Source organism: Aphidius gifuensis, linkage group LG3, assembly GCF_014905175.1.
Source record: "Aphidius gifuensis isolate YNYX2018 linkage group LG3, ASM1490517v1, whole genome shotgun sequence".
Taxonomy (NCBI): Eukaryota; Metazoa; Arthropoda; class Insecta; order Hymenoptera; family Braconidae; genus Aphidius; species Aphidius gifuensis.
Window position 1 is genome coordinate 19,228,044 of NC_057790.1, and position 17,582 is coordinate 19,245,625.

Below are 17,582 nucleotides of genomic sequence, written 5' to 3' on the forward strand. Positions count from 1 at the left end.
ATACTTAAAATCTTATTTATTAATTTATTTAAAAAAAAAAAAAAATTTAATATTTAATGGTTTTATTATCAAACACAATTGGCCTCAATTATTTGGCATAATGCGGGTTCACTTGTGTAATTGATCGAAATAATTTTGAACAGATATAACAGGTGTATTTATTTAACAAAAAATAAAAAAAAATTATAATAAATTTATTTAACTTTTCAATTTTTCATTTATGAATATTATATACTGAAAAAAAACATTATTAGTATTATATACCTATTGATAATTTTGAATATTTTTTATGATGAAATTTGAAAGAATGTTTATATTTTATTATTTATTATTAGACAATTGTCTTTTTCTTTGGTTTATAGATTTTTTATATTTAGAAAAAACGTGAGAATTATCCAAGAGTCACGTTGGTTTCTCAATATATATATTTATAACTATTATATAGATATCTATATATGAAATTGAAAAGGGACAAGAGACGCGAGTGAACGTGCCTATTATACACGTATTATTAGCACTTTGTCACGCTCCTGTCACCCACATGTACCTACACCTCTTGAATTACGCGGATGTGTGAATTCGATTTCAACATATATTATTTATTTATTTTTTATATTTTTTCTATATTTTATATGTCGAAAAAAAAAAGCTCAAGATTTGTCCATCAAATAAAAAATATAAATAAAAAAACAAGTAAGTATATATATGTGTATGTGTTTGCAATGTTTATAATAAGGAATTTCATTTTAAATATATATATATTTGTGCAATTAGGGCATAGCTTGAAGATTTCATTTGCAGGTGGTGGCAAAGTAAAGGCGCGAAATGGTGACAACAGTGTGTGACGTGTTGGCTGAAGAGGAAAATAGTTGGTAGAAAATGATAAAGAGAATGAGAAGAATAAGAAAGAGAAAGAAAGACCAAAGAGGACTGAACGCGAGAAGCTATTTCTCAGCTTCATCGGCAGAGCTTTTCTTCATGAAAATATATCGACGCGTCAAAAACACACAATAACGTTTACAATGTTCGTATAACTGTACGGACAAACACCTCTACACAATTTACTTTACAATAATAGATATAAATAAATATTTTTTCTTTTTTTTTTTTTTCAAAATAGTTTAAATATATTTTTTTTACTATGCTAAAAAAAAATTTGTTATTTTATTTATATGTATACATATAATATGTATGCTTTTTATATTTTAGTATGGCAAAACTTATATCATCCATCGTAAAAAATAAATAAGGAGAAAATTATTTAAATTAATTTGCTGTTATTAATTTATCAATAATTATTTTAACCACATGTGAAATTAATTGAAATAAATGTAAAATTTAAAAGAAAAAAATACATATTTCTTGTATTATTAAAAATTGATTATTGAGCTTTTTTGATTTTTATAAAATGTGTATATTTTTAATAAGTACAATCCATTAATATATATATTATATATACAGATAGATAGATTAAAAAACATTTAGGGTTTACCACAAGTAAAATAAAAATATTAGAGGTATATATATAAAAGAAGGGAGTGAAGTGGGTGAGAAGCTTCCTTTAAAAATACCGCAAACACCACCTCTATTTTCCTTCCCCACTTCATTTGAAAAACACCCACAAGTCCACCACCACCACCAGAATCACCATGTTCAATGTTCAATTCGGCCTTCGTATCGGTTAGATGCTCAGTCGGCCACCGGCAGCCGTTCATGCACAACGCATTATCATAAAATTCCATTTGAAATAAAATTATTTAAAAAAAATTATAAACATCTTTATAAACTACGTAATACATACAAATAAATCATTCAATTTTATGTATGATATAAAATAAATAATTTAATAAACAATCATTTGACATTTTTACCAAAAAATAAAATAAATTATTTAAAATAATAACATCTAAAAATTGTGACTGAAATAATGTTATTTTACCAAATAATTTACGATTAAAATAAAAATACATTTAAAAAAAAAAATGTGTTATGTGACAATAAAATGTGACAGGTGTGAAACAGAGTAAAAAAAAAACCCATTTAATATCAGACACACTTAACGTGACTTGACAATTAATTTTGTGCTGACCGCAAAAAATTAAAAAAATATTTCAAAAACACAAAATACAACATACTTGAAAAAAAAAAAAAAAAAAAAACAGGTGAGTTAAATCATTCAATAGTATTAAAATAAATATTAGTAAAAAAAAAAAATAGAAAAAAATATTCATTCATCTTAAAGATAAATTAAAATAAAAAAATAACTCATTTTTTTTTTATTATTATTAAAATATATTCTATATATCACCAATGGAAAACAAAATATACTTGTTTTTTCAAGTGTTAATAATTTTCATAAGAACAATGAAGAATGGAGCTGACTGTTTGAAATAATTTTCTCGAGTGTTGATTGGAGATTAAAGAGTGTTTGGAATGAGGTAAATGAGAAATTTTGCGAGGAAAGAGGTAAAAGGCGCGTGCACGTGACAGGCCCGGATGGTTGGCCGTCATCCTGGTAACGTGGTCTCGCAAAATATATATATATATATATAAACCAGTATAATCATAAACAATATACAAACAAATATTTATCAAATATATACCTCCACACTGCACATACACATACACAAAATATTTATGTATATATAATAAAATATATGGCATACACGTCAGTGAATTTCTAGTGGTGAATTTCAGAATCCTGTTGAATAATACGAAAATCAATTTACACAAAGTTGAAGAGCTTTTGACATAACATATTATATATATAGTGTGTTTGTGTGTGCGTATGTTTATGAGGGTGCAGAGTTTGTATATATATATATATGATTTATTTAAGTCAGGTATAAACGTTGACGTGTTTGTCTTGTCTTTGCAGCGGTTACATGACGACGACGACGATGACAACGACGAATAGAGAAAATTGCTGCTCTTTTTAGATAAAAAAAAAAATTAAGTAAAATAATGCGTGACAAGTTGAAGGAAGGGTAATACAGACATATCTATATATATATTGAAACTACTGTCATCAACAAAAGAGGGTGGGTTTAATGAAGAATAGATTCAAAATGAAATATAGATATATTTATTGATGGTTGTCGTGAGATGAAAATTGAGTGATAAGTTTTTGGATAAGGGATGTATTTGCTGCAGGCAAAACATTATGAAATTTTAAATTGAATAGGATTAATGTATTTTATTTTATTTTTTTTTTTTATTATTGAATATTATATATGTATACTGAAATAATTTTAAATAAAAGTTTTATCCGCAGAATGAAGAAAGTTAGAAAGAGAAGGGGAATTTTATGTTGAGAGTCCATCAGAAATGAACTCTTTATGTATGTATTTATACAGGTGTATATGTGAGTGTGTATATGTTCAACCTGGAAAACCGTCAGCTGCATGATTTCACATAATATTTCAGTGATAATCGTTTGCCTCAAACTACTCGTCAATCTGCACTGTAATCTACAACCTGTTTGAAATTTCAATTTATACTTTGATTATATATATATATATATTTTCTCTCGGTTGGAAAATAGTGGAAAAAAAAATATACAAAACTATTTTATCCAGTTGGTTTTTTAATTATTTAGAAATATTAAAAAAATATATATTTTTAATTTTATAAAATCAATATTTTAATAATTAAAAATAAATATAATTTTAAAAATTAAGTATAAATTAAATTTAATACTGCAAATGAAGTTTTTTTATTTTTTATTTTTGCATATTGAGATATTCCCCTTTTGATGTAATTGGAGTTAAATACCTGTTCGTATTTTTTTTTGTATGAATTGTAAATGAAAAAGAGGGTAGAAAAATTAAATATAAAAAAAAAAACTAGAATATGATGTTAGTGTATATAGAATAAAGGTAGAAAAATAATAATATTTAAAAAAATAAAAATGATTTTATATAGGTATATATTTGATTGTGAATATATACGCGTGTTGTACCGAAGTACTATATCGATTAGCTGTTAGTAACAGAAGAGAAGCAATGAGAAGAGAGCCTCTGGCATTGGCCTTTCTATATTATTAATCTTTTCCTCCTCACGTTCGTGGTACATAGAATTTTCTAAAGGCCCACAGGGGATGGACCAAACACACAACCGGACAGACTTGCCATATATGCGCGTCCGCTTGAGTCAGTCAGGTGTTGTGGGCAGCTTCCGTATACTCTCAAAGAGAATCAAGAGTTCTGCTCGCGACTCAAACTCTTTCATCCCCTATATTTTTTATTATTTTTGTGTTTCTTTATAAATATGTTTATATTTTTTACAAAGTCTGCTTGAAGATTTTTTTTTTTTTTTTTTCTTTTAAATCATCATACAATTTATAAAGAAAAAAAAACATTAAAACAAATTAAATTACTGACAAAAAAGCTCTATTTTACAAATGAACAAATGACATTTTATAAAATTAAAAATCACTGTCTTTTAAAAATTTGATATATTAAATTGTTTCATGGAAAAAAAAAAAATAGAATTGAATTGAATTGATCAAAAAGAAATAAATGAAAAGTCACTTAATTATTGAAACAGTCGATAGCAAATAATAAATTGTAAATAAAAAATAATGGAAAAAAAAAAAAAAAGATTGGAATCAACGTCATAGTGAGGACAAGCACGATATCATTTCTTCGAATGGATATCATTGTGAAGGGTGAAGGTTGGATATGCGGACTGTACAAGTTGTAGGAGGGTTGACATGAACCACATTGAAATGCACGCGAAAGACGTTTTATTAATACATGTAACTGTATATATATGTATGTATATTTTAAAAAGCTATATGATATTTAACTACTATGATGCTACATAGATATTTATATATATATATATAAAAATATATAGTCCAGAAATGATGTGACTGTGCGTGACATTTTTGTAATGAAACCGCGACAAACGATAGTCTCTCGTGGTACTAGTCGCGGTGTACAGTAGACATCTGGCATGTCTCTCTATGACCGGTTGTTCTAATATTGGAAATTTCAGTGGTACCACAATGTGCACATGCATACATACACATTTTAAAAAAACAAAAAAACAAAATATATATATATAATTTTATGTACACATCAAAAGACGAATATTTTTTTCTTCATTTTTTATTTTTTATCTATCTCACTTGTTTATATATAAATATATATTTTTCATTTAGCGTCTATCTCTATTTACCCCTCTCCTTCCACCCTCAGAGTATACACCATGTGCGAGACATATGTATAAACATAAGCCTTCTACATACCTCCCTCTTGTGTCCACCCACAATATGCGCCATCGATCCACGATTATTATTCACCTTTATTTTTTTTTTTTTGCGTCTTCCTGTCTTGTATTTTTTATTTTTTTTTCTCAATTTTGCTATTTTATTTGGCCAATTTCTTTCTATATATAAAAGGCTGAACTTTTTCCCACGGGTTTGTTGAATTTTGACGTGCTATTCGTTGGTTTATCATGTAATATTTGAAATAAAATAAAAAAAATATATATTAAGTCGATTTAAGTTGTCTGACAAGTCATGGGGACTTACTACTTGATTTTTTTATTTATATTTATTTATTTTTTGAAATTATTATTTTTAACTTTGTTCTTCTAATCTATTATGCATTTTTGTAGTTTTATTTTATTTTTTTTTTTTTACTTAATGTTTAATCTTGCAACTGCATAATGTATAATTTAATGATAAAATTATTTTTTTTTTGTTTTAAAGTTTTTTTGAAAAATAAACATAGACATAATTTTATGAGTAAAAAATGTATACGTGATGGGAGAGACAGACTGGGGCTTAGACATGGAATTTTCAATGTAAACGTCCTTGCACGTCCTCGTATTGAAATTTTTTTTATTTACTTGTACTTTTTTTTTTTTTTGTTTGGGGATGAATTGAATTGTGTTTACGAAGTAAACATGTTTTGAAAATTATTAATTTTTCTTTTTTTTTTTTTATAAAATATTTTTTTGTTATTCTTTGTTTTGTTTCAATTTTGCACTGTATATTCAGTATTTGTTAGCAATTGTAATTCTCAGCTGTGGTTCACGTGTCGAGTTCTGTCCGGGACGAATAATACGAATCGCCTACGTGAGGATGACACGAAACATGGGTTTGCCAGATGTTGACATCACTGATTTTTTTTTATTATGCTTATTTTTAAATTTCTAAAAAAAAATATAAAAATTATCAAAATATTAATTGTCTATATATAGCAAAGAGATAGAAAATAAAAATTGCATTCAACAACGTAGTATAATTGCGTTAAATTGCAATATTGATTGCATCGTCATTTTTATTTTTTCAGGCAATGCTTTTGACACTTAATAAATGAAAAATAATAATAATTTTTGAAAATTATATTAAGGATATTACTGATTTCCTTTTCACAACTTTATGATTTTTTTTTTCTCTTCAAAAACAGCAAAGAAAGTAAATTAAAAATTAAAAAAAAATATAAATACAAAACAGATGTGTTTTTTTTTTTTTTTTTTTTCAAAAGAAAATATGTCAGTAGTGATTTTTAATTTCTCGATGAAATTGGAAAGCAAAGCTCAAAGCGCAATTGTTGGATAAAAATTTCAAAAAAAAAAGCACAAATTAAATTTGTTAATTAATAAAAACACAAAAATAAATTTATAAATAAAATATTTTTTTTTCTTTTTGTTCACTGTTGAAAAGAAAAAGCACTTTGTTCACATTTGACATTAATAAAAACGCACGTGTACTAAACGACAATGCGCAATACTTTTATAACAACTGACGCAATCTACAAATCAAAGAATAATAAATTAATTTCTAATTTTCATTTAAAATTATTCAACATTTATATAATTATTTAAATAAATAAAATATAATTTTTTTTTTATTATTTTACAGTTATCATATTGGAAAAAAGGATTGACAATTATAAATTATTATGAAAGCCGAAGGTTCATCAATTGTTAATACAGTCCTTCACAAGGTCAAAGTAAAAGAAGAAAAAAAAGAATGTAATTATCAACAACAAGGTTCACCATCAACAACAACAACAACAACTGAACATTCAACTCTAACAATAACAACAAACACAGCAAGCACATCTCCAACAAGTACATCAACAACTTCAACAACAAATTCAACAATAACAAAGGATTCAACATTGTCAATTAACAGTCTCAATTCAGGTGTCATTTGTCAAATTTCAACATCAACAACATCATCAGAAAGCTCAATTGAGCCAGTTGATTTGGACATTAAAAAAAAGGGTGAGTTGAAATAAAAATTATAACTATTTTTTTATAAATTATAATTGATATAATGAAAAATCTAAAAATGATTTTTAAATTAATAAAAATTGCTTTATTAAAATTTAAAATAGTAATACTTTATTATCTTTTTTACTGATAAGTAAATTAAATTTTAAACGAAAAAAAAAATGTGATAATTTAGATAAAAAACAAGCATTTCTTATTTCCGGAAAAAATTTTAATTCATGCTAATTTTATAATTTAAATAAAATTTAAAAAACCCAAAATAACATAAATATTAACTAATTTTAAATGAATTAAATAATCAACAAAAAAGTATAATATTATTGCCCTATAAATTAACTATAAAATAAATTTAAAATATTTCAAGTAGTTAAGGTCAGTTATGGCCAGACAATAAAAACCTCATTTCAATATACACATATTTATCTATCTATAGACTTGAAAATTTTTCATTATAAATATAAAGCTATTAAAAAACAATAAAAAAACATAAATTTACCCTAAAAAAAAAATTAAAATTAAAAAAAAAAATAATAATAATTAATTAAAATTCAAAAGCGACAATAACCAACTTTTTTTCGTCAAAAAAAAAAATCTATTTAAACTTGTTTTAAATTAAAAAAAAAAATAAAAAATAAATGAGGGTTAGTTTATAAAGAAGATGCAGTGTGTACTGAAGAATTGTCTCTTGGTAAGAAGAACGATGGATCCATGTACGTCAGTTTGTGGAATATTGTATGATGGTACCCGTATCTATACTACTTGCCAGGGATTTTAGATGGCTTACAAGAGCCAGGAGAAATAGGGGGGAGGATAGAGAGTATGATGCTAGTAAATGCTAGTTTTAAATTGCGTATATGCACATATATATATACATTTAATATGGATCTAGTTATCTGTACATATAACGTGAGTTGAGCCCGCAGGTTAGTACAATTTAGTTGCCCGCAGGCTCTTCTCTCTGCCTCGACATATACTCTTGTATTAAATATATATTTATATCATGTTTAATACTACCATTTTAATATACATTTTATATATTAATTAGTATTTCACATTTTATTTTTTCATCATTTCCTCTGGCTATTTTCAATCAAGCTCGATGAACCCTTATCATGTCATACAATTTATATATTTTTTTTAATTTTTCATTTATCTAAAAATTGATAATAATTTTTATTTTTTAACTTTCAATTTTTTGAAATTATTTATTTTATTTTACAAAAGTTTAAAAATAAAATTTATAGATTTTTTTTTTTCTTTACTTGATGGAGGATATCTTGATTGAAACTTTTATTATTTTATTTGAAACTTGAAAAAAGTATTTTATTTTTTTATACGATTGAATTTTATGTAGAATTTAATATATTATCCCCTGATGCTTTTGGTTGGTTTGATTCATTTGAAAATTTACCCCGAAAAAATATAAAAAATAAAAATCAATGAATGAAAAATAAATCAAGAAGAAAAGCGCAATGATGAAATAGATGAGTCCGGAGTTACCAAATGTCATTATTGAGATAAACCACACAATGGTTACATGAAAAAAGAAAAAAAACATTTGATGACTTTCATTATTTAAATTTTTTTATATATACGTATGGATTTAAAAAAAAAAATAATAATAATTTCAACAGCAATATGCACTGTGCAAATAAAAGCTTAACGAAAAATTTATAGAAAAAAAAATTCAAGTAAAGTTTCGGTGATTCGTGAGTTATCAAAGACTATCAACAAAAAAAAAAAAAAATATAAATAAAAAATTCATATTTTCGCAGTCAAGTATCAGGATCACAAATCATTATATACAAGCCATGTTGTAATACACATATATATTTATTTTTTATATGAAAAAATAAAAGAAAAAATAATCACTATGATATTACCAAGTTCCCCAAGGTTTTTGGTTGAGGTGCTGAGCACGTGATGCTGCTTATACCGGGTAGCAGGTGGCAATGTAGTTCGACGTTATGTTGATGACACTCTACCGAGTTTTGTACACCTTGTCCTCGCTCTAAATAAATACATATATATTATACCTAGACTAACAAATACATTGATTCGCCTAGATAAATTCCAGAAGTTGTCTCTTCTTCTTCTTCTTATAAAAATACAAACAAACAAACAAAAATTAATAAAAAATATAAATATAATTATATTTTTCATGTATTGATTAAAACTCGGGTAATCAATATTCTTAGGAACAATTATAATATTATTTTTATTGCTTTATTTATTTATTTATTTATTAATAAAGTATACATGTTTTTTTTAAAAAATTAAATTAACCACCAACATATGTAACTAATGAATAAACATATAGACACTGGACATCTATTCATAACATCATATATGAACATTATTATCATTGTTATTGTTTTTGTTATCATAACAAAATACAGGTATAGATTTATATATATATATATTTGCATTTAAACGCAAGCAGTCTGTCAAGTTAGCTGTAGCGCTTAATCGTTGCATCGAGAGTTTGGTTTGAAAACCGTGTGTTAACTCTCGTTCGTCGTTGTTGAATTTTGCCCTATACCGAGTGCCTGGTCGAGACGCGATAAGGCACGTCCAACACTTCCACCGGGGAATCTCTGGCTTCCAGCTGATATCATATCCGGCATCCTCGAGTTGGTGCTGCATGCACAGGCATTTCACGATAGCACGACATTTTCATCCCTTCACTTTTATCATCATCATTTTCTCTCTCTCTATTTCTATTCTGCATTTTACTTCATCACACTCTTTAATTCCTTGGCTCTATTTGACTTTAACCCCCCCCCCCCTTATTTGAATTAAAAAAAAAATATATATCCCTGCAAATATATTCAACACGATAGAACACCCTCCTCTCTCCCTCAGTCAACTTTGCTCACCTTGCTAAATTCTAATGTTTTTTTTTTTTTTTTTTTTTTTTGGCTACTCGTATTTTTCTTATCATATCACAGTTTTCTGTTTTAAAGATGTCGACTTTTTTTTTGATAATAATGAGCCTGCTGCTTGCTGATAAAATTTAACATGTATATATTTTTTTTAAACTCGGAAATAAAAATTTTAAGATAAAAAATAGCTTTGATAAATTAAAAAAAAAACAGTAAAGTGAATGTTGATGATGGACATGAGAAAATTAGTAAAATGTTTATAAAAAATTATAAGCAGGAAAAAAATAAAATAAAGTTAAATGAAAATAGATGAAAAAGGATTAGATTTGGGATCAAAGACATCTGTTGCATTGTCCCGGCAATTAGGAGGCGACAGCTGAGTTTTCTGGCATATACTTACTTCTTCTCTAGCACATACACTGTGATGACATTCAGCTATTTGCCTGTGTGCAACACGTGCAACTTATCGATTCACTGTGACTTTAATATTTTACTTGCTCAAAGGTCCTTGGATCCTGTTCACACAAATTCATCATTTTCTTTTTCATTCCTTTTTTTTATTTCCAATATAAAAATAATAGTATTAATATATATATAGAAAAATTTCTTTATTATTTTTTATGCTACACTTGATTTCTTAAAATAATTATCAATATATTTTTTAATAATTTTTTCTGATCAAAGCAATTAATATGTTGAAAATAGTTAGAGGTAACAGCTGGCCAGTAACATTTACCCATATGTTGATGATGGAGATTTTTAATAGGTCATAAAATGTACAAAAAAAAAAAAAAAAGTATTTATTCAAAAACTGGATAAAGACATAGACAATGAATAAAAAAAAAAATTCAATTTACATAGCTTGTAATTATTTTTTTTTTATTTTAAATAATTCTCATTGTTTTTGACACTTTTTTTCATGTATAATTTACTTAGCATCAAATGGTTTTGACATCGACTGACTCTTACTCTTCCTCAATAATATCAACACACATTTATGCGTACTAGTTTGATATACTCAAGTTTAGATAAGTGTCTCTTTCAGCTGAACCATCTAACTTTCAATGAACTTCAAGTATTTACCCAACTTGATTAAAACTAAATGTAAATCTTAGCATATTTTTTTTTTATTTATTTATTTTTAAACCATTCACAATATTTGATTATATAAATTTAATTTTTTCATCAATTAATATATAGGTATAATTTTTTTTAAATAATAAAAATTTAATTCAACTAGCTATTTTGATGATTTAATTGAAAACAAACTGATATAGGTGTGTGTGTGTGTGTGTATATATATTATTAAATAAAATTAATTTTTTAACTTGAAAAATATATGTATGTGGTTCTATTTGTTTTTGATTGTTTTGACGTTGAATGTTTATCAAAAGCCTGGCGGCAATTTCCGTTATATTGGAATGGGAATGCGTAGGGGTAGATGAACGTTGAACAAGACAAGGTAGATGACACAAGCCGTAATTGCATGTTATCTGGCGCAAACGAGATTTCATGTTGGTCTAGGAGACGTGGGTTTTCATGTAAGGGTATATATATTTTGACAACAGCATCATATTGTGTGATGCACACTTGTCATATGGTCATTGATAAATAAACAACAAAATTTATTGGGTTTTTCTTTTTTTTTTAAATCAATCACTATATATGATAATTAACAAATGAATGAAAACAATTAAAAAAAAATTAATCAATTATTTTTATAAATTACAAGGGTAAGAAAGGGTTGAAATTTTTACGTAATCATTTGTTTCTGTACAACAATGCAAGATGACGTTATTTAAATTATGTTTTCAATTGAAAAAAGAGATTAAACCTTTTGTAATTTATAAATATATTTTTTTCGTAATTTAAAATAATAAAATAAAATACTTTGATGAGTCATCATGAAAACGTAAAAAAGTTATTGGTTTCAGGTGTATCAAACCAGGTTCAATTGGATAATGATAATAAAGATAATATATTATCACCAAATTCACAAAAAATAATAAAGATACAACAAATAATTGGTGTTAATAATGAACGTGATTATTTACGTGGACAACAATCATCATCTGGTTCATCAGGAAATGAAAGTCCAAGTTCATCACACTCAATTAAACATGATAATGATGAATTTTCAGTTGGTAAACAAGATGATACAGCAATATCACATCTGTCAAATAGTGCTGAATCAAAAACAGGAAATAGTTTAATTTTAAATGGCAGTGTCAGGTGTATTGCAAGTGTATTTTCTGGACATGCTAAATTAAAAAGACTTCTTGGTACACTTGTACAATTTGCAAATAATATATCAACTGAAACTGGTGATACTGTTCGTACACTTGTACTTGGATTATTGGTAAGATTTATTTATTTATTTATTCATTCATTTTTTTAATAACAGGTAAATTGAATTAATCAAAAATATTTAAATACCTGAGAAAATATAAAAACCGATTCAGGTGCAATACTTTAATTATATATGAAAAAATAAAAAACGTTTATGATAGTTTTGCTATACAAAATGCAAACCCTGAATTTGTAACCACATATGCGTGTCACTAAGTACTTTGTGACAGCAGCCTGGGTCTACCACCAGGCGCCTCGACCCCGCTTAAATCCCCAAACATAAAACCCCAACTGCGAAAGTATGAAAAAAAAAAAAAAATTAATAAATAATAATAAATATAAAAAATAAATATTATAGTGAAAATAATTTTCTTTCAGGTATTTGCACTTGACAGCGTCAAATACACTCACATGATTAAATAAAATTCAATTTATGAAAAAATTTTTTTAAATTTAAAATCAAAATGAAAAAATTAATTTTAACAATTTATTTATTTATTAAAAATTATTACAGAGTGGAGGTATAAGTGCTGAAGAATTTCACTCAGCATTACAAGATGCTACAAATTTTCCACTTCGAGATTTTGTTTTACCTTACTTACGACACACAATTCCATCATTAAAACGAAATTTAAATGCTGCTGCACGAGCTAATAATCAAGTGAGTTAATATCTATTTATAAATTTAATTATTTAAATAATATTTTATTTAAAGTGAAAAAAAAAAAAATAGCACATAAAAGACACCTGCGTTGGTTATTCTAAAATCTAAATATATAAAAATATAGGTTTATCACTTTCATGGTAATAGAAAACAAGCATGTATACACTTGTGTGTATGATAAATCTATAAAATTGGTATTGCCAAGTACAACCTCAAGTTACAAAAATAATTACACCACAGGTTGACCCATAAGGTTGTCAATGCTTTATTACAAAGTGCCAAATAAATCTCAATGCCATATGACTACAAGCCAAAATAACTCGTACATTAAATATATTAAAAATATCATATAAAAAATGAAAATAAAAGAAAAACTATCATCTTTTAAACGCATAAAAAAATTTTTAATATAAAATATTATTAATGATGTTATTAGTTTTTAAAAATTATGCGTAAATTACAAATGTTTGTGCAGGTGCTTTTTTTTATTCAATATTAGTGTTGAATTAAAAAAAAAAACAAAAATTATGCGTAAATTAAAAAGATTTGTGCAAGTGTTTTTTTTTTTTTTTTATTTATTTAATATCAAATAATATATATTAAAATAATTAATAAATAATTATAATGTTTAACAAGGAAAAATTAAAAAAAAAACACCTGCACAAACTTCTTTAATTTACGCATAATATTTTTACAAAGAAAAAAAAAAAACAATATATATAAATGCAAATAGAAAAAAATGTTTTAAAATAAAAAAAAACTATTTATTAGATTGATAGCAATGCGACAGATGTTTAATGATTATGCATGTCATGGAAAATTCAATAGTTTCACTATAATTGGAAAATTTACCAATTGAATATACAGATGGAAAGAGATGAATACATAAAAATAGAGAGAGAAATATCAAATTGTTTAAATTGTTGTTGGTAATATATATTCAAGACAAGTAATACAATTCTATATATAATAATACAAGCGAGTAAAGTACGAAAGGGTATTGGCATTGTTTGGTTTATTAGACCGACGAGTACGATAATAAATCACACAAGGACAATTGTTGTTGTAACAAACATTGGTCCAGCGTGCAAAATACCCGCGTAAATACAATCAAAATTTTTTAACACATATATAATTGATAGTTAAAAAATATCAATCAAGTTGTATATGTACACACAAAGAATTATATATTTGTATCTGTAGTATTGGTTTTAATTTTAGAGGGCTATTTTATCAATATATGTTACACATCGGTAAAATTAGAGTATAAATAAAAAAAAGGGTTATTATTTGAAAGAGAAAAAAAGGGGTGATGCATTTGTGAGTAAAGAGAAAAAAATAAAAAAGTATAAAAAAAAGAGGGCTGTTATTTGGATTCGACTAGCGGTTTTAAACGAGCACCAATTCTTGAACATCTGTGTCCTCACACACACGTCCGGATATCCGGCTATGAGAAAAATTCAAAACGATTGCGATATGTACGAGACGTGGTGAAAACCAAGATGTGAATTAAAAAAAAAAATTATACCAAGAAATATACATCTATGAATTTAAAATAAAAAAGAAAAATTTGAATGTAATTAATATAGTGTTGAATGTTGATTAGATAAACAACACACTTGATTTATTTATAAAAAATATATATGTATATATTGTCTTGATGAATGATTATTCATATTTTTTCAATATATTTTTTTACAAAAGCTTTTGTATGTCTGTCTGAACGGCATGTGTATTGGTCTCGCAGTGAGCCGAGATGATAGAGGGTTAAATATATATATATAGCATTTAAAGGGAACCAAATGCTACTATATACTAAAACATATAGATGGTTATATAGTATAAGAGAACTGAGGCAAAATCAACAGAGCATGGCCGACCGGCTGGCAGCTTGTTTTAATTTCCCAGACTGGTAATGCTGTGAAACGCGCGCGCGGCTGCTGTATGCTGGAACAGTTGGAGCCCGGCAGTCTGCATGCCTTGAAGATGGATGAACGCGCGAGGTGTGTGTATATATACTTTTTCCTTCTCTTTTATACATATCGATAAACCAACTGGTCTATCTATATAGAAAACCTTATTGTAATTTTCAATTGAAAAAAAAAAAAACGCAAGAAAAGAAATTCTTAAAAGAAAAGCTCACAACTTTTTAATTTTAAATGAATTTTTATATATAAAGTATTACATGATTATTAGCAAATAATATTATATCATAATTCATAAAATATTTAATTTTTATTATTTTATATAAATTAATTTAATTTAAAAAGTACTGAGGATTTATATTTGTGGAAAATTTACATCACAACAAAATGTAATCCTACATTATCCAAAAGCTTTTGGTTGCTTAATTATTTTGAATTGTTTAAATACTTGCAATTTGTAAAATATAAAAATATATTATTATATTATTTAAAAAAAAAAATAATAAGAGACATTTAAAAAGTAGTTGCAGTTGTTGTAGATAAGTACTTTATAAACTATAGTAATTCGTTGCTGTCAGATGAACATATTATGGACTTTGAGTGTAAAGAAGATGTTCTTCTTTACGGAAATAAATAAGATGGATTTTTATCTTGATATTATTATTATATATATATAAACTAGAAATGAGTCCACAGCTGTCGTCTTCAAACACCAAATGTCACTATAACGAATTGCAAATTAATAGTTTGATATTTGCATTCTGCCAAGCCTTTAATGTTTTTTTTTTTTATACTGCAATTTATGTTAACTGACATTATTTATATATATTAAATAATTTTATGTATATTAAGATAAAAATATTATATATAAATATTATATTTAAAAATTTATTTAGCTAAAAAAAACATCAAAGAAATATGTTTGATATCTTTTATCATAAAGAAAAAATGTAAAACAATTATTGTTAATTAGGCGTCAAGTGAAGATGTTGAAAATTAGTGTTAAAAAAAAAAAGAAAAGTGGTATTTCTTTATTCTTTTTTATTTTTGCAATATTGAATTAGTAACGATAAATCGTGAGTTGCCATGTCGACTTGGCATTAAAATAAAAAAAAAAGAATAATAAAAAAAATTGGTTCTCTCACACTTGGGTTTTCTGATCGAGAGGGGCTTTCAAGAGAGTTTGTACGAAAAGTGGCAAAAAAGGGCCTCGATAAAGAAAGCTCAGAACGAATATTAAAAATGAAACTGATTGTAATGGCATCTTGGTTTAAATCCTCTCTTTTACTCTTTCAAAAAGAAAAAAAAAAGTAAATAATAAAAAAGAAACAAAATTTTCTCATCAGAAAGATTTTCTTATATTTTTTATTTTTATTTTTTCAACTTTATTCCCTTATTTTAGCAACTCGACACTTTTTCAATTATCAAACTAATTAGAATATACAAATTCTGGTTTTTCAAAAAAAAAAAATAAATATACTTTATTGTTTATATAATTTAAGGTTTATATTATTTTATTATAATCAATAGTTTATGTATTATTAATTTATGTATTTGTTAATTTTCAGACTTGTGTACAGTTTTTACGTTCAAATGAATCAGCAGTATTGGAAACAGTGAGTTTAGCACCATCAGGTGAAACAGTTGAACTATTTGGTGATCACAATACAAATGGTAATTCAAATACATCAGCATATAATGCATCAAGAAGTGGTACAAATACAATTCAACATTTAAATCCAGCTTCAATTCATCATCATTATTCAGGAGGAGCAACAAATTTAGCAACAAAACGTCGTATTTCAGATACACCGTGAGTTTAAATTTTCATATGTATATCGTGCGTTTAATTATTTTACTCAAAGTATATATGTATTGATGTGACCACAAGCAATGAAAACAAATAGATTTAGCCGATATAAAAATTTCATCAAGTGGGGATAGAATTTTATTGAATCGATCTAATAATTCACAAGACCGACGGACATTTACACACCTGCGGCAACACGACACAAGAAAACCACAAAGTGCCTTGCATCCATGAATAAAAAATTTAAAATAACAAAAAGGAAAAAAATAGAAAAAAAAAAAAACTACTATAATTAAATTTATTCAATTGCTTTTATTCTATTTATTTTTATCTATTAAAATAAATAAAAAACAGTATATTGTTAAATTTTATTTAAATTTTTATAAACACATGAGTAAACATAAAAAAAAAAAAATGATGCAATAGTTATTTACTCAATTATTATAATTTATCAAGCTGGATAAATAGATTGCAGACAGTAAAAATATTTTTAAATATAATTATAATAATAATTACGAGTCATTTTGAATGTGTCAAATCAAAGTGTCGAGTGTAAAAGCCAATGACGATTAACTAAACCACTAACTTATGGTATATGCTTGTTGATAGTTATGTGGTTCGACAAAGTATTTAATATTAGGTAAAAGTTTAATATATATGTGAAAAAAATAGTTCAGTATAGTTGTAATTACACA

The 17,582-nt window shown here is 25.6% G+C and overlaps 1 protein-coding gene across 2 annotated transcripts in view; it reads left to right on the top strand.

The window, feature by feature from the left end:
- The window catches only part of LOC122852477 (protein CBFA2T1), a 28,735-nt gene that overhangs the window by 9,143 nt on the left and 2,010 nt on the right, over positions 1-17,582 (top strand). For both annotated transcript variants that reach the window (XM_044152313.1, XM_044152314.1), the window contains exons 2-5: positions 6,878-7,245; positions 12,074-12,498; positions 13,003-13,149; positions 16,646-16,890. In XM_044152313.1, the coding sequence (XP_044008248.1) occupies positions 6,918-7,245; positions 12,074-12,498; positions 13,003-13,149; positions 16,646-16,890 (1,145 nt within the window). In that variant the 5' untranslated portion in view covers positions 6,878-6,917. The remainder of the gene's footprint in view (positions 1-6,877; positions 7,246-12,073; positions 12,499-13,002; positions 13,150-16,645; positions 16,891-17,582) is intronic.